Here is a 26,067-nt window from a genome sequence, read left to right as displayed (position 1 = left end):
AATGGCACACTACATATTGGGTTTACATCATGATTTGCACATTCCTGGTAAATATTTTGTACATTATGGAAACATCTGCAGCACAGCATACTACATGTGCACACATTGTCAACTTCTGCTCTATTTTGTGTTCAAAGGTGTTTCTGTTTACTACAATCAGTGTCTTGATATAAAAACCACTATCCTCTTCGTAATGGCTGATGAGCTTCACAATGTGGTCTCAGCTCAGATGTGAGACTTTGACCCCCTTCCTTTAATGACACACTGAAAAGATTTGCTACAATTCTGGGGAAACAGTGCTTTATTAACACTGTAAATTAACGACCGTCTATTTATAGTAGAGGCCAGATTAGGACTGAAACTGATAATCAGGTTAGGAGCTCAGGTCAAAGGATGGGACAAGAGGGAGATGAATGTTCAGTACTTTGTTATAAATATTCACCGGCTCTAAAATGGACTGATGTTGTGTGTGCAGAGGTTTCTCCATCCAGACCACACACCTGTGCTTGCAGCAGCACCACCAAACACTGAGATTAGGGAGGGGGGGGGCAACATTTACCCTGTAGGCTGCAGCTAGACAGCAACCAACAAGACTCTCCAAAGCTGCCACACATGTACTCTCGCCTGTTATCCCCGCTGACTGTCCACCCGCGGTTGTGTTTTCTATCTGCTCCCTGATTCTCACGGTGGAAGGGAGGTGATTCTCCCAGCCGCCATTTTTAGGGAACTGCCTGGCTGCCTGTCGAAGAGAGAAACTTTGGTCTCTGCTGCCTGACGTTAGCAGCCAGCTCGTTGTGACAGCTAAACGCTTGACAGTCGTCAGTCAACTCAGCTTTCCACACGGTGACATGCATTAATCCTGGAGCCAGTTTGTATAGATGCAAAAACAACGCTAAATGTTAGCCAAACTCAGCGTGACCGTGTTTATTGGGCTCTGGCAACTCTACAGTTGTTAGATTAGCGTATTAGCATTGCTAATTTACTAGCTAGCGGATTCACACTTTGATTTCTCCGGATTGCCTCGTCTGTGATTTGGCGTCAGACACTTTCTCCGCCGTGTTCAGGGTGACTGGATTAATCAGCCGCTCATACCCACTTCTCAACCTGTGTGGATTCATTTTTACTAGGTGAGTATGTCGCTAACTTTTAGCTTTCTGCTAACCAACGATGGGCAGATTTCTTCTGCAGTGGAGCTCGGTTGCAACATTGGTTAGCTTGTGAGCTAGTCAACTAGATTGGCTGCTTTTCGCTAACGTTAGCTAACCAAAAGTTGCTGTTACAACTTGCATGGTCTGTCGCATCGACAGATTTTACTCTGCCTTGTTGGGCTCAAGGGTGATTTTGCTCTGATTGCAAATGTGACACATCAGCAAATAAGGATGCACTGAGAGCAGGGCTAGCGAGCACAACTGTGAGTTGCTTGTGAATAATGTGAACAGCTTTAATATTAACCTAAAGAGGGGTAAGCCAGCTACGTTAGTTTGCTAATCCGCTTTATGCAACTATCGGTGCAAGTAGTGCCACTCCCTCATTTTTGTTTTTGTCCACTGTGGCTGTAACGTTAAGTGAAACTCGGCTTTGGATGTGTCTGTTTTGGAAGTTTGCTTATCTACCAGGGACAATTATGAGTCACATACTGTCTGAGCAGCTCGCTGTGTGACGGTAGGTGACATGGGTCAAGCCTCTTACTGTGTGTCGCACGTACGAGTCCCGGTGTTGTGTTTACAAGCAGCATATCCTGGAGAGACCGACAAATCATTGCTTTTTCAGTGTGCCTACATCCATCGCCCGCTGATGGCTGTTTTTGTGCACTGACGTGAGTCGCATTCCTCAGTTTTCTGTGTTGATATTGCGTAACTCTGGCTATCTCTCAGCGAGCCACTCTTCTGCCTGGCTTATCTGCTACTCCGCCGCTTGACTTGTGCGTGACAGTGGATCAGGTACACAAGGATTTAATATAACATTCTCAATAAGGTTAAACCAGGCGTAACGTCAGTGTTGTGACACCAAGATTTACCATTCAAAGCGAGAAGTTGCTGTCTGTGTCTGTGTGTGTGTGTGTGTTCTGTCAGATGTTATGTGTATGGCTCGATACCTGAACATCTACACATGTTCCGTGTTGTATGTGCCATGCATACAGGCTCCCTCTGACAAATACGCTCTGCAGTGTGAGCAGTCCACCTATTTCGTTGGTGTCAGTGGACCATGATGAACAGACTGCCAATGATATAAATGCAGCCTGTGTTACTGTTTTTTGAAAGGCAGGTACAACTTGTCCCCTTGCTCTTGTTATCATAGATTTCTGCTTGGCTACCTGTCCCTGCTTTCCTGTTTTTCGGTAAACCTGTGCCAATATGCACACCTGTCATTTGCTCATTTATGTATCTGGCATGCCTCCTCAGAACAACAGTGCATTCACAGACAGGAACAGCTCCCCCTCTTTACTTCCAAGGACTTACTGCTAGCTGATGATGAGAGGTACACAGCTGTTATTGCCTGTGAAAATCTCTGCTTGGTAAAGTTTTCCTGTGTGTCAGTTATATCAGGGGGTACTGAATATGAGCACACTGCATAATGGTTTTAAGTGTCTCCCTGGAAAAATGGATTAGAGACTGGAGTAAAGCCTGCCCTGCTTGTTAAAGTCCAAGTCAGAGACAGTCAGCCACTGCAGAACAAGATTGGTCTCATTATGTTTATGGTCACTACAATGCTACCACCATACATTATTTGAAGTAATTATGAATGTCATAATATAACCCTATTTTAGAGTATTGATTTTAATCTGCCATTGATTTTATTTATTATTGAGTCTTAAACTTTTTATCTGGCAGAATCGACCGGTGATCAAATGGTGGTGGTCCTCAGGTTTTGACTGGGTCGACATACTCAACTGGTAGTGGCATCAATTCAAAAATAGGCGTATTTTGTTATTTATTCAAATTTTGTCATAAGTTTTATTCCTAAAAAGGAGTTCCTACTTCCTAAGCATCTCTTAATCATCTCTTTTGATTGTGGCTGGCTGCTGAACAGTTGGAAACCAACTGGATATTTGATGAGTCAGACTAAGAGCAAGAAGCATAAAGGGGAGGATAGGCTCACCCACAGTTCTTCTTCAGGCGATGGACAGAGGACACACACTGTACAATCACAATTTGCAAAATAACATTTCAATCATTTGATGTTCATCAGGTTGAGTCTCACTTTTTCCAGATTTATACAGTCTAAATGATTCTGTCTCAAGTCCAAGTTACTCTTAGGTCCAGTAGTTCTTCCATTGGAGATGACAAACCACATCCACTGGGATGGCTTTGTAAACTTGGGTGTTTGGATACCTCTGAGTCCTCCTCTTTGCCCAAGTGTCTCTTGTTCAGAGGAAACGTTGGTTTGTTGTGAGATTTATCCTGACAGGATGAGTGAAAATGGAGCTCTGTGAGAGAAATGGGATGACTCAAATCCTCTTAGTGTCCGGTCACTCCATTCCTCTCCTCTGTCACCATCACTTCTATAGCACCACAAATGGGGATGGTGGTGGTGGTGTTGTTGATGTTGGGGAGATAGAGAGCTTTCACTTCCTCCACTCAGTGAAAGCAGTCTGTGATCAGTCTGGGAAGCAGGATCATGGACACCCCACCCTCCATACTGGGGGATAGAAATGTAGCGTATGAGCCATGAGCAACAGCACACATGTAGGTCATGAAATGAACATCTTCTCTGAACAGCTGTGATGTTGTAGTGGTTTTTAAAAATGTTTTATTTGGCATGTGGCTTCTGATTTTTAGAGAAGCATCAAATTCACAGTTTTCTCTCCAAATATTGAATCTATTGTCTGAACTGACAGTAGTAGATTCAATGCTGATTGGAGTAATTTCTCTATGTTTAAGTTAACATGAGGCTGCAGCCACACCTTGTAAGTGGAACTGATCCCCTTGTGAAGATATTCTGCTTGTGAATATTTCACTTACTTGCACTTATTTGTTGATGATGTCACATAACGTTGCAGCAAAAGTTGAGTCTTGATCAAGAGCTTTGTTCATGTGGACCAGTGAAGTCTGGCTCATAAATAATGATTTAATATGATGTATCTGCTCGGTGCAGTCCGACTTTGAATTATTTAGAAAAACAGCTTTCAGGATGTTGCCGAAGGACATTTTTAAAGTATGAAAGTATATATTGTATACATTATATTTCTGTTGAGGTGTGTGTGTGTGTGTGTGTGTGTGTGTGTGTGTGTGTGTGTGTGTGTGTGTGTGTGTGTGTGTGTGTGTGTGTGTGTGTGTGTGTGTGAAATAAAGGAAGTCCTGTTCCATAAAGCACAATTACCAAATAACTACTCATGGATAAATAAACCTTTCTAAAAAAAAAATCAGGATTGCATTTAACCCTCTATTACCATCGTGTGGCAATTTTACAATTATTTTGGTCAATATTAAGATCATAATTATTTGACATGATTACTCACTGACTTTGTAAACTTGTCTATTTATCTGTGGATTTACTTGAATTTTAAATTCAGTTGAGAAACAAATAAAAAGTGAGATGAAATAAATATATAAATAAGTAGGATCGACTATGTTGTAGTGAGCTTCCACAACCTACTGAATATTACTAAACTTGTCTTCAATATATATAATAAATTGGAACACAATGATTGAGATCATACTATCATATTGTTAAAATGCTTGTGGTGTGGAGTGGGAACTTTGAGGAAGCAGACATTTAGCACATACTCTTCAGTTTCCAGGTAACAGTTTGTTTTCTCCAGAAAGTTTTTATTTCTTCACTGTCACATGAACAAGAAGCCAGCTTTCTGTAATTGGAGTACGGGATTAGAGAAACTTGATTTCTCTGCCATGTAAACACGTAGCCAATTTAATAGTTTTTTTAATCAGCTCTTTACGAGTTAGCATGAGGACCATAACAGACTGCAGACAGAGAGAGCACAGCGCCGAGTGGATGGATGAAAGAAAGAGATCATTACACGGAGCAAAGTATCTAAAATAATAGCATCCAAAGTCTGAAACTAAAACAAAATAGATTGTAGATGTCTAAATTAGTCAGTTTTCACACACAAGATTATCAGTTATCCTCAGAATCATTGGAAGCCAAAATCAATTACGGAGAGATTATTGTAATAATCAGGTAGTTGTTTTGGGTTTTAAAAAGCCAAAAACATGAAGGAGCTGTGGTGGATGGATGTTTCAGGCTCAGTACTTCCTGAACTTCTCTTTTTGATGTATCTTCTTGTGTATCCTTTTAACCAGACAGCAGGATTACTCCAGGGTTGCTTTTGTGTTGCTCACCCTGTGCAGCTAAGAGAAATTCACCATGAGGATCAATAAAGTATTTGATTATTTATTATCTCCATTCCTCTCTCTATCTTCCTCTGCGTGACAAGTCTTGCTACTCAGCCTTTGTTTATTGGTTGCCTCTTCATTAGGCTTCTTGGTGATTTTTACAGCGCAGTGGAAATCAATTCACATACTACATCAAGAGAGAGAATCCATTTTCCTGAACACGAAAGCAAAACAACTTTTGGTGCATTTCTTGAACACGCTGTTCCCTGTGATAACGAGTGAACGCACAAATCTTGCAGACCAGTCCATTTCCTCCAGACTCAGTCTTGTGACTTTGTGTGTGTGTGTGTGTGTGTGTGTGTGTGTGTGTGTGTGTGTGTGTGTGTGTGTGTGTGAGAGAGATAAAAACCCAACCGTATTTATTTGTTTTCTTATGATCTACTCCATTAGAAATATACACAGTCCAAGTCTAATCTAGCTTCATTTTTCTTATAGACTAATAAAATAATGAAGTGCTGTTAACCTTCAATTATCTCATATTGAGATTAAATCGCAGCAAATTCCTTTTAAAAAAGAAAACTGGCAAGTTACAAAGAATTAAATAGTTTTTTTTAAAACTCATTAATATTCATAAAAAATGTCAAGTTATGTAACTGTGTGTAAATCTGTGTCTGAGCCTCTTATTTACCACTTGTATATTATCATTTATCATCAATAGCATGGTAGAACTGTCTCAGGAGAATCCACACAAATGGATGGAAATTGTTGACATACAAATGATGATATATATACCGCCCCTCTAGTCAGCTACAGCCACAAATAGTATCTAATAATGTGGGAAACACTGATATTATTTAAAAGAAACATGCAGTTCATGATTTGGGAATTTGTACTTGAATTAAAAACGGTCTACTTGGCTCCTTGTGTTACTAGTTTTCTCTGTAACAATGTATCAATATAATAGTAGTCATTTGTTAAATGGGGCCATGTACAGTGTTAAACAGAAATGTTACCATTTGATCTACTCTACCAGAGTTAGCTTATAGCTCATTTACATGTGCAGTCCCCACATAAGGTCAATACTAAAACATATAACGGCACAATAACAAACAGGACACATACAAAATGCAATGAAAAAATCACAGTAGTTTTAGGTGCACGGACATTTTCTAGCAACACACTGGATAATTTACCATGAGAAAAACTTTACATCAGAACTATTAGAAACAGTCCAGTAACTGTTAAAGGGAAATGAGGTCATTTCCTTACAGCAGTTTGCTAAAGCCTTGGAGAGATGGAGTAACTTTTTTTTGTGAATGCAGTTTTAATTAAGAGGAATTAATCATTACCACTGTTATAAGGAGGCAAGCAGTTGTCATGAATGTTTCATCTGGTCAGTGTTATTGTACTAAGGTGTCACATTTTGATTTGACGACACGGTGATGCTATGCTTGATTCTCTCCTAATTTTGTCTGCAGTAAATAACCAGTAAATACTGTCTGATAGCATACTTGTTAGCGACCTACCTTGTGATCCATTTCATGGCTGCAGATTGAAATCAGTGTGTGCTGAAACAAGAAAAGTATTCATCAGGCGCTGCAATCAATGTTGGGTGGAAACAAGACTTTGTAGTACAGGAAGCATTGATATCAGAGTATTGATAAGATTGTTTTGGTGTTGCTGATTTTTTTGGGGGTGAGACAGCCTGTGTTGTCTTTGCTGGGCAGTTAATCATTTAGAGCACACCAGTGATTTTACTCCAAAGCTTAACAAAAATGTCAACATTTTATGATAAAAGATTTCTCTCAAACTCAGAAGTTAATATACAGTCTCAAAACTTCTCTGTGTTCACCATTTACATTATAGCTTGAAATCATAATGTCCTTTTTAAAATATTTCATCATTGTTATTCATCGTCCCTGCACTTTGGTTTGGTAAAACTGGCACATTGTGTGTTTAGAAGTGTTGATCGGCATGTCAGGTAGGCTCAAAGGAGCACAGTTCACTGCTTTTAACATCGTTTTCATTACATTATGTGGAATTTTGCCTACTTTTTTTTAGATGCTATAAAAGAGGTTCAGTAGATATAAAGTTTGGTCATTATAGATATAAAGACATAGAGCCTTTCAACATGTGTGGCATATTCATAATATATATATATTTTTTTGCTCATTGTCTTGTTAGAAAATGAAGACATTTCCAACATTAAATCAGATTGAATGACATTATCCTCTATGTTTTACACTGTCTGTTGTTGTGTTGTAGTTAGATTTACAGGGCTTCTTTGAGCCCTATATGAAAGTGTAATAATCAGTGTGCATTACAGGGTTTATGTAATAATGCTGCCAGGATTAAGATGAAGTGTAAAGGCCTCTCTGTCCATTTGAGTCAAGCATAAAAAGACTGGACCTCTGTTAGTGTTACTAAAGTTTGCTCCCAGCAGCAGTTTTTAGCTTCTCTTCACTAAGGTATTTGTTGTGCTTGAGGGTTGTGTGTTTTGCTGTAAGAACTCCACTCTTGTGTTTTTTTTCTCTCTCAGTCAGCTGGACAGTTTTCAGCAGGACAAACCTTGTGACATTCAGCCAGCAGTGTGGCTTTGATACAGCGGGCTGCCAGCCTGCACTGATAACTAGTTGGCTATGTTAGCGCCGCGGTGTTGCCAACCCAAAGATAAACTGAAAGGGGTCAGTGAGTTCACCCAGCGTTAGTAAATCTGCAATGATATGAATGTTGTTGGGGTATGGAGGGGCTCATTGGGCTGAAGACAAGATGCGGATATCAGGTTGAAAAGGCTAAACAATTTTTTTTTTTAAGACTGAATGTTGCAGTGCTTTCCTAACTAGAGGAGAGGGAGTTTTTCAAGGTCAGAGTAGACTCAAGGATAGAAAAGTATGTGGTCACTGGTTTGATCCCCTGGCTGTAGGGCTGGGCGATAATTTATTAATTGTAGGGCTGGGCGATATGGATAAAATCATATATCACAATATTTTTTTTAACCCTTTACCAAATGACTCGATATCGATATTGCAACAATATTGTAGGGATGATTATTGGTGCCTTCACAACATATTTGCACAATGAGATTTTTGATAAATAATCATCAGTAATTTGAATATAATGACAAAGTGCGTAAAGGTAAATACTACAGCAGCTAGAACAATCTTGTAAGTTCAGAAAATGACATCATTTTGCTGTAATGCAGCCTTTAAAACCAGGAGAAGACGACATTTCTGCTGTATCACGATATTACGATATCCAACTTCTAAGATGATATGTAGTCTCATATCACAATATCAATATAATATCAATATATTGCGCAGCCCTAATTAATTGTATTGCACTGATATGGTCATATAATATTAAAATAATGCAAAACGTTGCTGTTTTAAATTGATATTTTAAAACAAAATGTAATATAAACACTAACAAAATGAGAAGTACAAGTTTTTAATTTATACATGTACTTATATTTGTTCAATATAAGTATTTGGTCTAATTTTGCATACACCTGCAATATAATGAAAAACATGTTTACATGTGAAATATATGTTTATTCGTATGGTAACTTGAGCATGTTTGACATGAAGCCATTATTTGACATGAGACATGTGAGAGTTTGTTATGCTTTGTGATGACAAACCTTTTGTCTTCATCCTGGGCACAGATGCATCGTGAAGGTAAATGTGTATATTCAGAGAGCAAAGGATGTCATGGGTCCAAAAGCTGAAGTATGTAACTGAAGATAATTTCTAGACAGTCAGCAGTAAAAGTCGTAACCACTGAGTGATTTCAGTAATTATTGTAACTTATAGACAGATAACACAAAACAAACACAGTAAAAATACAGTAAAGCTCAATAAAGACACACAAGGACAACAGATGGCACAACATGAACATCAGAGCAGCGTTGTCTGTACCATGCAGGACATGATGAGTGAATGCTGCTAATTTGCATGAAACCAAATTGGTATGAGTAACTGTTTTTTAAAGTGTTTCTACAAAAATAGACTTTTGAAAGTCATAATTTTATGTAGTAGAGTTAGCTGGATAATACACAACATGCTTTGCACACACATACTTTAAGCAAACATTGCATGTGCACACAAACACGTATTATTATTATTACATGCATGCCTCACACATTATACAGATAAACATTGATGAATCTGGTTTAGAGTACACAGTAAAGGCTGACCCCAGGTCCTCTCACCCCTCATTACATTAGGCCCCCTTGTAACAATGGACATGAAATCAATCCTTGAGCTGGTGTAATTGCATTGTCCAGTGAGTACAGTAGTTTACAGATCTGCAATAATTGCTGAACTGGTGCACTTGTGATGACTCTGCAATTAGTAGATTATATTAAGATTTAGCGCATGAGGGGGGAGGGAGCGGATGAAAAGAGATTTCAATAAAATGTTATGAGTGAATAAATGATGAGTCTATCAAGTTTTATATTTTTGTTGTAAATTCCTCCCTCTTCAAAGGTTAGACGTTGATTTTTCTCACTGGTATATTCAAACTTGATCAGCTGAGCGAATAGACTCTTCTTCATACTGTGCAGAATCAAGTGTTTTATCTTGTCCTTGCTTAATGCTCCTTTCTGTGTCTCCTTGACTCTCCATCCAGGTGCCCATGTGCTGGTTCCTTAGGCCCATCCATTACTGCAGATGAATCTTCAGCTGCTTTGGCGTAGCTCAGCACACAGATAGTCCCATCCCCTTTGCGTGGGTGATAAGGGACTACAGCAACCAGGATGCCCTCCTCTGTAAGGGCAGGGAGCCTGAAGGATCCGGAGGTGGCTGAGCTTTTCTTCAAAGAAGACCCGGAGAAGCTTTTCTCTGACCTTCGAGAGATTGGACATGGCAGCTTTGGCGCCGTCTACTTTGTACGGCAACTACATCTTCATTCAAACTCACAGAAAAGAGAAATGCAGTTGAAAAGAATCCCAAATTATAGATGTGAATCAAGGATATGATCAGCTAAACACAGGGAAGCTGTCAGTTCAGAGTCAGATTTATTCCTTTTAAATACAGATTGAACAGTTTTGTGACGCAAATTTGGCTTTGTATTTAAATAGCTGCTGTATTTCTGTGAGGAATACAGTAATTCAAGGCTCTTTGACATGTTGGTTAATGTTAGCAACTGAGTCAAATACAGCTCATATTTTGTTTCAACACATAAGTGGGCTGAAAACCTCTGAGTATGTCTCACTATTATAAAATGTTAAGCTATTTGATCTTCAATAAAGGGCAGTAATGATTTGTGCAAAGTTATTTTTACCGGTCCACAGTGGGGTTCAATAGCAGCAAGGTACAGCAGGGCTATATGACTCACTGCTACCTTTCTGATCTGACTTTTGTTCTCAAACACTGCACACTGTGTGGTTTAAAAAAGCTACAAGAGGTCTTGAAAAAACCACATCCTCAATGAGAGAAAATATACAGAGAAATAAATATACTGTATGTTTTGGTTTGTGTACTCATGATATACTTTTTGTTTCCCAGGCAAGGGATGTGCGCACGAATGAAGTTGTGGCAATTAAAAAGATGTCCTACAATGGGAAACAGTCTAATGAGGTGAGGTAACAGAGATGAGATTGATTATATTAACATAATACAGCATACTTGACCATAAACATTTCTCCACTGTGAAGAAAGTCTTTATACATGGCAAACATTACCAGTAGTTTGACAACATAGAGAATGAAAACAGTTAAAGTCCCACTCAACTCAAAAATGTCCATCCTGTTCCAGCTGTTGAATGTTTGAGCTTCACTATGCAGGGTGGTGTGTGTGTGCAAGGTTTGACAATAGAGGGCCATTTTTGCATCTGCTTAAAGTGGAAAGTTTCTCTGAGCTCATTGAAAATCCAAGTTTAAGGGGGCAGGCCATCAAGCATGTTTGTGACCTCACAACTAGTGTGAAAGCCAATCCTGGTTCAGTATGCAACTTATGCAGGTGTGATGAGGAAACTTGAAACACTCAGAACTAACTTTACAGTGCAGCAGAAGGCAGCTTGTATCTAGCTGTTCAACTTTTTTTCTTTAACTATTTGCGTATTCATAGTTTCTGGATTTTTAATAAGCGAGAAGGAGTAGATGCCATTTTAAAAGAGAATTTGTGGTGGAAAAAACCATATCGGACACATTATTGTTGCAAGTAGATTATTTGTACACATAAGTGTTTGAAGGGGATCTTTAAGGAATCCACAAGTGTTTACTCAGCAATAGACTTTTTTTGTATGAATTACCCACATGGTCTTTTTTTCATCAGCATTTATAGCATACTTTTTCTAGATATTGCAATTTGTAGCGTAAAAAAATCTGCAGTTCATAAGTGCCATTTTAAAATAACAATTTCAAGAAATACTTTATCCTTTTGTTTGATAATGTATCAAACAATTAATAATGTGCACTTTGTTACAATTTGCATTAATGTACAGTAGCGTAATGTAATGTCTTTGTGTGATACCATACTTTCTGTGCCACAAACCAACAACAGATCACATCATGAAAACGAATGCTGAAATCAATGGTAAATATTCTCATGGAATAGTGAGAGCTGAATTCACTGAAGCAATCTGTTATGAGTGAGTGAACTGCTTTGCTACATGTGAATTCATCATCTAGAATCTGTGTGTCTATAAGGAAATTCAGGTTGTTTAAGGCCAATTTAAGAACTGTTGGACTACAGAATTATTGTTGGGTATCATTACATTTCTGACTGAGCTCTACCTTCTGATAGTAGACTGCTAAGCGTTTGCACTTTGAGCTTCCTTTTAGTAGCACAAACACACCTCACAGTCTCAATAAGGTCACTCCTGTGTGTGCTCACTTTAAATGTTGTGTCTCCTGATACAGTTCACACAGCTCATGATTTCAGATTAGCTTTAATCAGATTACACATAATCTGTGAAGAGAACCACCTTACCCCTGTTTACACTGAAAGACCATCTTCTGCACTCACCTCTAATGCAGAGAGGAACTCAAAGCTAAGTCCCTTGTTTCCCCAACAGAAATGGCAGGACATTATAAAGGAGGTGAAGTTTCTCCAAAGGATCCGGCATCCTAACAGTATAGAGTACAAAGGTTGTTACCTTCGTGAGCACACAGCATGGGTAAGTCACCTGTTTACATACACATTATTACCTCATACTATGTGGAGACGTGATGTATTATGTGTTTTATTTCTTGTGTCTCTGTGTAGCTGGTGATGGAGTACTGTCTTGGCTCAGCCTCTGATCTGCTAGAAGGTGAGCAGGTGTTTCACATCATTTTGAGTCAGGTTTTTCTTATGCAAGAGATGAGATGTTTGTGTAAGACTGGTGCTGTGTTTTCATCAGCTGTTTTTCCCCTCTCCATCAGTTCATAAAAAACCTCTACAAGAAGTAGAGATTGCTGCCATTACACACGGTGCTTTGCAGGGCCTGGCATACCTTCATTCCCACAACATGATCCACAGGTGAGTAAACTTGTTTTTATACATGACCTTCATTATTTTTAAGAAGCTTTTCTTAACAATATACCCCTCTGTCACTCATGCACCTTTTTTTATGTGTCTCAGGGATGTGAAGGCAGGTAACATCCTGCTGACTGAGCCAGGGCTGGTCAAACTGGCAGACTTTGGCTCTGCCTCCATTGCTTCGCCTGCCAACTCCTTTGTTGGAACACCATATTGGTGAGTGAAAATCCTCTCTGGTTGAGTATTTTTTGCACGTGTTATTTGTTCAGTTGGCCAAAAATGTTGACATTATGAATGGTCTCTTATTGAGCATCTGTTAAAAGAATTACTGATTGATGAAATTATGATTTGACTGTAAAATGTTTTTAAATCTATTTGCATCTATAATCTATAAGTAAAAGCTACCTGCTGTGATTATTTGGAGACTATGCATGCTGAAGTCTTTTAGTTTTGTAATATGTATAGTATGTTACTGTTTTTCTTTGCTTATCTAAAGATGGGACTGTAACTGAGTCGCAAAAGTTATTTGTGTGTTTTTAAAACCATCTAATCATTTGACTTTCTCTATTTCTCACTTCCATTTCATCTCCTTCCTCCATCCAGGATGGCCCCGGAGGTGATTCTAGCTATGGATGAGGGCCAGTATGATGGAAAGGTAGATGTCTGGTCGTTAGGGATCACCTGTATAGAATTAGGTAAGTGATAGTATGTGTGTGTATTGCATCATCATTACAACATTACTGCAGAGACCTGTTATCTATGCAGAAAAGAAAAGAATATTGATGATGATGATTTTCTTTTATGATCAGCTGAGAAAGACAGAAAATGTATTTATTATCTACAGTCTTGTTAACCTGTTAATTACATATGTGAATAGAGCTGTAATGCAAGTAGAATAAATATGTATTAACTGTTGTTGCCTCTATTGCAGCGGAGAGGAAGCCTCCCTTGTTTAACATGAATGCAATGAGTGCCTTATACCACATAGCGCAGAATGAGAGCCCCACACTGCAATCCAGTGAATGGTGAGATGACACACACACTCACTCACTCACTCACTGGACATTGATGAAATGTTCAAATCACTTGCAATAACAGAGCGAACTGTTTGGTATTCCAGGCTCCATTTCTGCATATATATCCTAATTAGCATTCTACCTGAATTGATTTAGATATGATTAAATCTAAATATGATTAGATGAGGAGCATGAACACAAGCAGCACTTTGGTCAACAAGGACAACACATTTCAGAGCATGTTTTTGAAACTGTGGTGATGCAGTATGTACCTCCATACAAATACACCTAAAATGAAATGAAAACAATGTGGACATCTGCTGAAGGCTGTCTATGTAACCTTTTATCTTCTCATTTTTGTTGCAGGACGGATTACTTTAGAAACTTTATCGATTCTTGCCTTCAGAAAATCCCCCAGGACAGACCGCACTCTGACGACATGCTGGGTGTAAGTAGACACACATATTGTACACTGCTACACAGAAACAGGGAGCGGGGTCAGTGTGTTAAGATGGAGATTGAAAAACCCTCTGGTAATAAATCTCTCTCTGATGTTTGCTCTCTGTTCTGTCCCCATAAGCTTCTATTTTGATTCACTAATCCTCTTCTTCCGGATTTACACACACACACACACACACACACATGTACAGGGACACTCACAGGGCTAGATTTTGTAGATAGAACACAGACATGATTACTGGAGAGACGTGAATTCTGCATTTATTGTTAAGTAACTGAGCAGCTGTCACTTAGCTCACTAATGGACTCACTGTTGCTAATGGAAATTGTCCTTGGGGTATGGCAACGCTGCACACTTTTTTTTATAAATGTCAAGGACCTGTTCTTAAACACAATGAAAACTGTAACTGTTTTCTGTGTAACTGCTTATCCTTGTGTTGTTGAAATGGGTTTCTGGCCCAACTTCCCAGCAATCTGCATGGAGAATAACACTAAGGTCGTGTTCACACTAGTCTTGTTTAGTCTGGTTCAATCAAACTCTGGTGAGGTTGGTTTGGGTTAATATGAACACAGGCTGAGATCTCAGGTGTAGACAAAACAACCGGACTGGTCCAGTTCATTTTTGGTGTGAACCCCTACCGCACCAGTCACAGGAACCTTATGGTGGCAGTGATGCACCATGCCAACCGCCATAAAACTACATGTTACACATACTACATGTTGTTATTTAGCCTATAATTAATATCTATAGTATAAAGGTTAATATTCATTCTTGATAAAAGGGTAGCAACTTTTTATGCATTCACTCACTCATTCAAGGAGATACATGAATTCTGCAAGTATAAGCATGAGCTAATTTTGATTTTTCCACACTTGCGATTGTGATCTTACCTCACTGTTCCCCTCTGTATGGCAAATGCAAACAAGTTATGGTAGGATCTCATTAGAGTCAGCCATCATCTGCGATAAGATCTTCTGATTGTAAAGCATCTTCCGCAAAACGCATGTATTGGTAAATTATTTAATACCCACAGTCTAAACAGATGTTCATATGCATAGTCCGCTGAAGTCTGCTGATATACTCTCCAGGTTTTTTTTGCGCCCACCTGTATGACCAGTAATTGAACAGCATTTCCACTCACATGGCTTGTTTACAGTTTATAGTCTGTTAGAGTTCTTGTGAACATAAACCGAACCAGCTGAAAAATGAAACAATTCTCGCATCTGGTGCGGACTAAGGAAGTGGACTATCAGGTGTAAACATGACCTAAAACACAGGAAAATCCTATATTTGGTTGTTATTTTATATTTTTGTCAGTTTTGACCCATGGTTGTCATCTACATGATTCATTGTACTATGCAGTTACAGTGTAGTTCGCTACAACAGCTACAGGGCTTTCAGGTGGCGTACTTGAGGTCCAAATATACTCCAAAACAGACAGCGGACATGCATAGTTCTCTTTATACTACATTGGATCTCTAGACACGGACTTGTGCAGTAAATGCACCCATCATATATTTTGAAGTGCATGTAGATCTCAGCAGACTGTGTGGAGTAAGCTTTTCAATGCTTGAAATGCTGTTGGTCTGACTCAGAGGTAATTGTTAAACCTTATATATAATGTTATAGAGCTTCTACAACAGATGTTATCAAAAAGTTTCCAATACTCATAATGGATAGAAATGTGAGAATGACAGCCAGGTTGAGAAAAATTCCCTTTCGTCTCTTCATCTTCTGCCAGTTCTCTTTTGATGATGTTCCTTTTTCCTGTCACCCTCCCTACCAGCATGCGTTTCTACAGCGTGAACGTCCAGACTCTGTGCTGATGGATCTTATTCAGAGGACCAAGGATGCAGTGCGAGAGCTGGACAACCTGCAATACCGCAAGATGAAGAAGATCCTCCTTCAGGAGGCCCACAACGGACCCACAGCAGAGGCCCAGGATGGAGAAGAGGTGTGTGGATGGTTGTATGTTAAATTTAAACTAAGAAACAGTGTTAGAAAAAGGTTTGTGTGGTTTTTGAGAACAGAAATACACTTGCCACAATGGAAAATAACCAAGCATGCTTTGGTTGCTTGCATGTCTGTCTGTGTCTCTTGGTCTTTCTTGTGTTTTCTCTCTGGCTCTTTCTCTCTCCTTCGCTCTCGCCTCTGTCGTGCTTCCACTCTGTCTCCAGGAGTTGGAGCCAGGCGCAGGTCGGACAGGAACAGTGAACAGCGTGGGCAGTAATCAGTCCATCCCCAGCATGTCGATCAGCGCCAGCTCCCAGAGCAGCTCTGTCAACAGTTTGAACGAAGCGGCCCAGGACAGCCGCAGTGAGCTGGACCTGATGGAGGGAGACCATACAGTCATGTCCAACAGCTCTGTCATACACCTCAAACCGGTGGGTGAAGTGACTCAGACACAGATATGAATTTAGATGGGGGTTTTTTCAGATTAGCCCTGTAAAATCTTTTGAATTTGGTTTTGGTTTGTTGTTGAGAAAAACGTGTTTAGTTCAATTTAGTGATACAAAACTGAGGAAAGCAGTAAAACATCACAACAAACTGTAACCAGTCTTACTCTGATTCTCACTCTGTCCCAAACCTTCCCAATGTTTCCTTTCTGTAAGTGCACTGTAACAAAATAATATGTTAATGCTGCTGCCTCATGTCTCCAGGAAGAAGAAGAGGAGAGTTTCTCTGGGGAGCAGGCAGCCAGCAGTCAACCCTCTGAGCCCGAGGAAACGCCAACTCAGGCCCCGAGGAAGCACTACCGTAACAGAGAGCATTTTGCCACCATACGCACAGCATCACTAGTGAGAACACACTTGCTTACTCCTCTATGCTTTTCATCTTGCCTATGGGTAGCGTAGACAAATTCCGTAATTTAATCTCAATCTGAATGGACTGAGCTGATTCTCTCCTTGGCGTCCTCATCTTGCAGGTGACTCGAGAGATGCAGGAACATGAGCAGGACTCGGAGCTGCGGGAGCAAATGTCAGGATACAAACGCATGAGGCGGCAACATCAGAAGCACCTGATGGCCCTGGAGAACAAGCTGAAAGGGGAGATGGATGAGCACAGGCTGAGGCTAGACAAAGAGCTGGAGAGTCAGAGAAACAACTTTACCCAAGAGATGGACAAGCTGCTGAAAAAACACCAGGCCGCTCTGGAAAAAGACGTACGTTGAGACACAAATAAAGAAAGAAAATACACAAAATATTAATTCAAGGCAAAAAAGTGAGAAATGAAAAGCACATATTTAATTTCCTTTCATATTATAGCAATTACTTTATATGATTACTTTACAGGTTATGTTAAACTTGCTGTTTTTGAAGTGTGATTCTACAACTGGAGCAAATGTTGTTTTTTTTTAATCTCTTACCCAATTTCTGCTATTGGTGCAGCTGAAGACGTTTACCAACGATGAGAAGAAGTTCCAGCAGCACATCCAGGTGCAGCAGAAGAAGGAGCTCAGCAGCTTCCTGGAGTCACAGAAGCGGGAGTACAAACTGCGCAAGGAGCAGCTCAAAGAGGTATCGCACCACAAGCTAAAGATGATTCTGTCCATCATTGTGTGTTTTCAACAAAAACAGTGCCCACCCTCCTTGACCTGTGATACCCGTAAACCTCTGTAATGACGCACTGAATGAAGCTAAACAACACCTGTGTTTACACCTGTGTGGCAGGAGCTGAGTGAGAACCAGTCCACTCCAAAGAAAGAGAAGCAGGAGTGGCTGTCCAAGCAGAAAGAGAACATCCAGCACTTCCAGGTCAGGATGTCTATGCCAATATGTACACAAGCAAAACCAAGTAATGATTTTATGCAAACACAGCAACAAATGTATGTACTCACTAGAATCTGTGACAACAAAACTTTCCCTTTCAGGTACTCACCAGGACCGACCCTTCTTAGCCTCTGAGATCAGTGTCCATAAACTTAATCTCTCAAGTCTTCTTGTGGATTCTGTGTGAGGTATTCAGTAAATTATAGTAATACCACATTGGTCATGTCTATTACCAGGCGGAGGAGGAGGCTAACCTGCTGAGGAGACAGAGGCAGTACCTGGAGTTAGAGTGTCGGCGGTTTAAACGCAGGATCCTCATTGCCAGACACAATGTCGAGCAGGATCTGGCCAGAGAGGTACTCTCACACACAAAGAGTACCAGCTAACCCTAACCCTAACCCCACTCTTACTTTTTTTGTTAGATTTCATTAAGTCTCTTAATCCTTTGACCAGTCTTACCCTGCCTTTTCCCCTCTTTTTTTCAGGAGCTGAACAAACGGCAGACACAAAAGGACCTGGAGCATGCCATGCTGCTCAGGCATCATGAGTCAATGCAGGAGCTGGAGTTCCGGCACCTGGGGACGATCCAGAAGGCGCGGGCAGAGCTGATACGAACCCAGCACCAGACAGAGCTCACCAACCAGCTGGAGTACAATAAGAGGAGGGAGAGGGAGCTGAGGCGCAAGCATGTCATGGAGGTCCGACAACAGCCCAAGAGCCTCAAGGTATATAATCTCATGGAGAGGGTTTTTCTGTTGGTTTTGACCCCTCATTTACGCAAAGCAGGTAATGGTTTGGCACCTGAGTATATTATTGACCTGCTCACTGAGTACAGTCCAGCCAGACACCTCAGGTTATCTGGTAGTTGTCATTTTAATTGTACCCAGATCAAGATCCAGGCCTTGTAGGCTATAAGACAGCCACTTGTAAACGGTAAGCGCAACTAGCCTTAACATTACGCCTATCATAATAATTTCAGATAGCCTGCCATGAGCAAACAGTTGACAGGTTATTCTAGTATTTATAGAATTTAGATGAATAATTCTCTTACCTTGATGCGACAGGTTGATTGTCGACTATCCAAGATGACAGATGATGCCCCCCCCCCCCACCAATTTTGTATTTATTTTTTCCCGGATAAAGAATGAAGACATTCAACCACCAGATGCCACTGTTAGGACACATCTTGGTGGTATTTCACATTGGCCTATTTAAATATGTTAAAAACTGATTCTTTTCCAATTCCATGACACGTTTTTTTTTTTTTTTTTTTTTTTCAAAAACTGCAAGGGGGAACGGAGACGATTTGGAATGAAAGGGAGAAAACAGGACACAGCAGAGTAACACAGCAGATATCACATAGATATATATTTTTTATTTTATTGTATTTATTTATTTATTTTTGAAAACGTTAGTTAAGGCAGCAGGTGTGTGTTGTGGGAAACCCTGCAGTTACTTTAATGCTGTTCTTAAACACCTTGATCTGCTATTGTGTATGACAAGCGCTATATAAATAAGATTGACTTGACTTGACAACATGTCCAGCAGTTAAACTCCTTTACTGAACATCTTCTGTCTTCTTCAGTCTAAGGAACTTCAGATTAAGAAGCAGTTCCAGGACACTTGTAAAACTCAGACCAGGCAGTACAAGGCTCTCAGGAACCACCTGCTGGAGACCACACCCAAGTCTGATCACAAGGCTGTGCTCAAGAGGCTGAAGGAAGAGCAGACCAGGAAGCTGGCCATCCTGGCTGAGCAGTACGACCACTCCATCAATGAAATGCTCTCCACACAGGCTGTGAGTACATGAAGAGAAGGTCTAAGGAGAAACATTGGGCCTCATGCATGAATGTTTTCTTTTTTTGTCTTGCACAAAGCAATTTGAGGAAAATATGAAAATCCTTTGTGGGATTCAACAAACTTGTACTGCCTGAGCTTGTCGTAAATCAATTGTTTCACCCTGATGAATGTCACCTGTTCATGAGGATATACGTGATTGTGAGATGTGATCATTAGCATAATCCACACCCCTAGAACCATCATATAAGGCTACATGTTCTGTTTGAGTTTCATTCACAAAAACTTCTCAAGGAGTAAAAACTTTGCACAACTTCAAGTCCTGCTTTGTGTCAGTGGGAGACCTGAAACATCTCTCTAAAGCAAACTGTGACAATCACAGTGATATTAGTGAAGAATATTATAGATTTATGATAATGGACAGAGAGCTGCAAAGACACAGAGGCAGCTGTCAGTGAGAGAAGGTTCCAACAACTACTGAAATGTAGATGTAGCTGTGCCAAAATATGCTAATAAAAGTCATAAAATCTAAAAAATGCCTTTTTAGATAAAGTGATGATGTGAATGTGATGCCATGATGATAAAATATGGCAAACAATATAAATGTGTCATTATATGCAATTTCAGTTCATATTTAAATTCTACATTTATTCAGATGAGGGCATTGTAACTGAAAGTGAAGTGTTTCTCCCCAGAGAAGAAAAGCAGATATGATCTATTCATGACTCGTACGACAGGTCTGGACCACTGGTGAATTTAATTCGTACCTAAGAGGAAAATCATTGTTGTTGAAAATTGATGAACCCTACAAATGTTCTTTAATCACTCAAATGTGCATTTGAAGAACAAATCTGTTTGTACATATGCTTCTCACGTGAGGCCTATTGATATGAAAATGTCCTCATTTAGTCTCATTACATCACATTTTCAATCAAATCAAGTAATTTAAAATGTTTTCCTGTAAAACCTTAAAGGTTTTACAGGAAAGGTTTAAAATAAGTCAAACTTATCAAATGAAGACGTGTTTACGGATCTTTGTTTTCAGTAGCCAGAAAATACAATAATACAATGTAGTTTGAAATGAGCAAAATTAATATATGAATGAGTAAATGTCTAATTTAGGAATATGTGATCAGCACCAAAAATGCAGCCAAGAACTTTTTGTGAATTTACAATACTCAACACTTCTGCTCCAGACACATCAGTATATTCAAGTATTTGTCCCGTCTTGCCCCAAGACATTTAAAGTTCTTGAATTTAACAAATGAAGTAGTCAAAAGTCAAAAGTCCTTGACTAATAGAAGGACTGTCACACATATTTTCTGTTTTGATGAAACACTTTTTGTATTTGTTTCTTTATTTGTTAAGTACATGACACATGAATACTTTCAAGGCAAATATTAGTGTTGTGTTCATTCTAATTTAGTTATTGTATTATTGTGTTCAACATTAGTCAGTTATGAGTAATAAAAATGAATTATTCTGTATTAATGGCACCTGGGCAAAAACAAAGATCACAGTGTGATGACGGAATTTGTTTTGTATCCTTTTCTCTCTTTATGTCTGTTTGACTCGCCTGACCTCAGCTGCGGTTAGATGAAGCTCAGGAGGGGGAGTGTCAGGTTCTGAGGATGCAGCTGCAGCAGGAGCTGGAGCTGCTCAATGCTTACCAGAGCAAGATCAAGATGCAAACCGACGCCCAGCACGACAAGGAAAGGAGGGAGCTGGAGCAGAGGGTCTCACTGCGAAGGGCTCTGCTGGAACAGAAAGTAAGAAAGTCCCTTTTGAGTGTTGTCTGTTGTCAGGATGTCAGGTCTTGTTAGGTCAAGTTCTGTCAGTGAATGTGGGAGTGACACTGAAGGTGTGCTGTGCTTTTGAATTTTTGTCATGAGACTACCATGTGTTGGTAACGTGATGTCTTTAAACTAAAGGCTATTTAGCCTTTCTTAGTCTTTTCCCCTTGAGTGGACCTTGTTTCTACTTGTGATCATATGCTCATAAAAAATCTGGTTTGATGTTTTATTTCTGTTTGTTTTAATCTAGAATTGAAGAACCAGCTGTCTTTTCAAACAGGAAAAGTGCACATTTATCATTTATTGTGCACTCACTTGTCCTCTGTCTTCTTCTCCCCAGATTGAGGAGGAAATGCTCGCCCTGCAGAACGAGCGCTTGGAGCGAATCCGCTCCCTGCTGGAGCGCCAGGCCCGAGAGATCGAGGCTTTTGACTCGGAGTCCATGCGGCTGGGCTTCAGCAACATGGTGCTCACCAACCTGGCTCATGATTCCCCGGGAGGCTGGGGCGGGGGGGGAGGCGGAGGCCAGGGGGCTCAGGGAGGAGGCCACTGGCCTGGAGGAAACGGAGGTGGAGGCCATCATAGTCATCACCACCAGGGGGGCTCCAGCTCGCAGCAGCCCTGGGGTCACCCCATGCTGGCTGGGGGCCCGCCACCCTGGAGCCTCCACCACCCTGGAGGAGGCGGTCAGAGGGGGAGCGGGGGAGGTGCAGGAGGGGTGAGGAACAGCCCGCAGGCTATGAGGAGGACGTCATCAGGGGGGAGGAGTGAACAGGGCATGAGCAGGAGCGCCAGCATCACCTCTCAAATCTCCAACGGATCCCACCTGTCGTACACCTAGAAAACACACACACACACACACACACACACACACACACATACACACACACATACACATACACATACACTACCAACACAATATTTGTCTTATCATTAAATCCTCGTGCACCGAGGTCACACTGTTCACAGACACACACCGTGCATGCACCACACATGCTTTACATAGACTTGTTATTTCCCACAGTACATCTGAAACACACTGCACAGTACTGAAGCCGGGTTTTCCTCAGCCCAGTTCCTCGCCCATCACCACTGCTCTCTCACATCAGTGTACTAGCAGGAGTCTGTGGAAACCCAAAAGCCCCGACACAAATCCAAGATGGCTGAGCACCATGTACAGTATGCCACAGTGCAGTAGTTTTTTGTTTTTTTTTACTATAGCCTAAAGTGGTATTTTATGTGTTTTATTTTTGCCATTTTAGTCTCTGTTGCCATAGATCCAGAGTACTATTGTTTATTTGCAGTTGTTTGCAGTTTGCTTTTCATAAGCATTTTGGGCAAATCTGATTGCTCTGATATTGTGGTTGCACAGTGACATTTCACATTCAGTGGGCAGTTTTTAAATTAATTTTAGGAAATTTGTCCGTGTGCAAATGATGAAGGCCCCGCAAACCATTCACAGCTGAAGATTTAAGTACAGACAAACGACTTACTGAAAGTTCAAAGTTTAAAGAGATTATTTCTTTTTGTGCAGTCGCAGGAAAATCAGAAGGCGGGAGGTAATGTAGGGCTCTAACTTAAGACTGAATGAATGATGGACAGTTTCAGAACATGCTGAACAGGTCTAGAGGGAATATTAAAAGAGAAAGTGCAAAAGTTGTTGTAAGTGAGTACCAGCGGGTATCTGACAAGTGTAAGTGTTATTGTGTACTGTGAGCGATGCCTCAAATATGCCAATATGTAAGGGTGCAGAGTCCGATTTTGTCATTATTCTTGCCAACATATTGTTATGTATTTAAAGAGATTGTGCCAGAGACATCAGTGGAAGTTCAGCTAATACTTTTGAGGCCAAGTACGTTCATGTGTTGCTGGATCGGAGGAGAAAAGCAGTCATTTTAGTGTATGCTCCTCCTCATCATCGGCTCAGCTCTTGGGTTTCCACAGGCCTTTGCTGTCACTCACACCTGCCCCGCTGGACGGACAGAGCGAGGGATGCTTCTGCCCGACCAGTCCGCAGCCCTCGTGTGACAGGGATGGGTTTTCAGCAGCACTAACCTCTACTTGAAAAGTTTCAGACCTGGTGTTCAGTCTTCACTTGTTTGCAGTAATTTATTGATCTAATCTGGCACTGTGTCGGTGAAAGTGACGCACTATGCAGTAGAAAACTTTCTCTGACGTATCGGATCATGCCTGTTGGCCTACCTCAAGAAGGCGCTTCACCAAGGAGTGTTGAGATCCCCAATGAAAATGTTTATTAGACATATTTACGCACACACACATAACAATCGTACAATAGTTTTTCTTGATTTAAATTCCTAGTCAAACAGTATGTCCCTTTGCACACTTTGCTGATGAATGCATGTACCAGGGTAAATTTTGTGAAAGTTGGACGTTAGGTGTAGGTGTAAAAACAAAAAGAAAACAAGAAATCTGAATTTTTGAAAACTAGCGTATTTATCAGTTGTTAACTGAGCTGGCTGTAAATGAGCCTCACACTCAGCAGCAGGCAGCAGTAAGTTCAAAAACTTAGTATTTGTGTCAGGGCAACTCTTCAGGCAGCTTTAACCATCACAGCTGCCTCAAAACGTCCCTGTGTTTGTGATTTAAAAAAAGAAAAAAGAAATAGAAGTGTCTTGAGTCAAAGTGAATGAACACGCAGCGTGAGGAGGAGCTTCACAAGCCCTCTGCTGGTTGGTGACTGCTGAATGTCTCGGTGGGTGAATGGGCGGTGATGCTGTGATCTCCGCTGCCATGCCCCTGCAACCTTCCCTGGTCTGACACCCCGCTCTGTCTCACCCCTCGTGACCCCAGTGTCGTGTTCTGACCACCGATCTCCCTGCTTCCCTTCCACCGCCGTTTCCTCCCCTCCTGAGCCTCGGTGTGGTCTCAGCCCCCTCCCCCCATCTATTTGGGAAGAGCTCTTCAACCAAGTGATAGAAAAGAAGAAAATCTATATACCAATATATGTATTATTATATAAATCTATTAAAAAAAGGATTATAGAGGAGGAAGTCTTATAGCAAAATGCAGAGTTTATGCATTATGATTTTTCAGAGGTGGAATGTACAGGAACTCTGTTAATATTGTATATTTTGAATTAGAAAATATGGAAATCTAATTGACAAAACAAAGACAAATTAACTTGTCGTGATGCGAACACAGTGACGTGTTGTAGACCAGTGCAGCAGCGTTCCAATGAACGTTTTGATTTACAGACGCTGGCTTTTTACTCTCGTAACTTGCAACTTGCAACTGTTGTGAACGGTAACACAACTCTAGGTCAGATTGCCTCGAGCAAATGGCAACATTTTGTTTTAATGCTGAATAAGAATGATTTTGCACATAATTTGAAATCTAGATAGGTTTAGCCTTTGCTTTAGCATTGGCTGTATTTTACTGACATTATGATACCCAATATAGAAGATTCAGTCTGTGCATTTAGGTTTTTCATGGTTATTAGAAGACTCTCAGGCCTAAAGTCAAGGTTATAATAACTTAGAAAAAGAAAGAATTGTCTTTTTAAAGATGTAGAAAATCAGAAAAGTTATTGAATTCTAAAATATTTGGCTGTACAAACAATATTTAGTTTCACAACCAGAAATTGACTCAAAATTCTTGCACAAGACTGAAAATGTATCTCTGATCTACAAAAGTTTACTCAGAGGTTTTCTGGGGTGAACCCTCTTTTGTTTTGGTCACACACAAAAATATTTTTTACTCTTCACTTAAGTATAGTTTTTTTTAATAAATCTTACCACCTACCATTCAGAATAGTTTTTCGTTGGCTCTGTTCTGAAAAAAAAAACAGACAATGTGGTGGTCTCACTTATCTGTGCCCAAAATCCTTTATCCACCATTTTTCCAATTCTCTATTGTTTTATTTCCTTTAATGCCAGAAAGGGCCATTTTATTATCCAAATGATATCTGCAGAGGGCCAAAACGAATGGCTTTTAGTCCATCTCTTTTGTTTACTAGAAACCCCCAGGTGTTTTTGCGAGGCAGTCAGGGCAGAGTCTAGCTTTAGACATTGGTCACTGAACTGGATCATTTGCACTGATTGCACAAGTGATTGACCAGATTAAAGAGTCTACTGTGATCCCCCTCAGTGTGCTGAGGGGCGGCTGCCATTGGCTGACAGAAAGCGGGAGGCAGGGTTACGTCTCTGTACAGTCTGTTTATCAGTATTCCTTTTATCTCTCCTGTCATTTGGTGGGTCTTGCTGTTTTTTCTCCCTGGTCCAGAGACCTGTATTAAACTGTATTAAATTGTATAGATTGTGCAAAAAGCTGAATGTCGCATAGCAGAAGAGAAAAAGCTATTCCTTACAGATGAAAAAGTGATTTAAAATGTATAAAAGAAATTCAGAAACAAAGTTTAGGGGATAAATGTAATATTTTGTTTGTAATTACTATTTTTTGTTGGAAGAGGGCTACTGGATAAAGAATCATCTGTAATAAAGTAATTTTAATATTT

General features: G+C 40.3%; 1 protein-coding gene across 2 annotated transcripts; it reads left to right on the top strand.

Moving 5' to 3' along the window:
• The first annotated feature begins 761 nt into the window (after positions 1-761).
• Positions 762-26,067, top strand: taok1b (TAO kinase 1b). Of its 2 annotated transcripts, none has more exons than XM_053332288.1 (21): positions 762-1,127; positions 9,924-10,182; positions 10,802-10,873; positions 12,312-12,413; positions 12,503-12,548; positions 12,661-12,757; positions 12,860-12,973; positions 13,361-13,452; positions 13,689-13,782; positions 14,140-14,221; positions 16,020-16,187; positions 16,411-16,617; positions 16,894-17,031; positions 17,160-17,396; positions 17,623-17,751; positions 17,905-17,988; positions 18,240-18,359; positions 18,489-18,728; positions 19,589-19,801; positions 21,387-21,569; positions 21,934-26,067. In XM_053332288.1, the coding sequence occupies exons 2-21, from the start codon at positions 10,051-10,053 to the stop codon at positions 22,432-22,434; spliced, it is 3,051 nt and encodes a 1,016-aa protein (XP_053188263.1). In that variant the 5' UTR covers positions 762-1,127; positions 9,924-10,050; the 3' UTR covers positions 22,435-26,067. The 2 variants fall into 2 exon arrangements, with proteins under 2 accessions (XP_053188263.1, XP_053188264.1); XM_053332289.1 differs by having other exon boundaries at positions 16,411-16,621; positions 16,901-17,031.

Source organism: Scomber japonicus, chromosome 13 (assembly GCF_027409825.1).
Source record: "Scomber japonicus isolate fScoJap1 chromosome 13, fScoJap1.pri, whole genome shotgun sequence".
Classification (NCBI taxonomy): Eukaryota; Metazoa; Chordata; class Actinopteri; order Scombriformes; family Scombridae; genus Scomber; species Scomber japonicus.
This window is presented reverse-complemented; position numbering and strand designations above follow the sequence as displayed.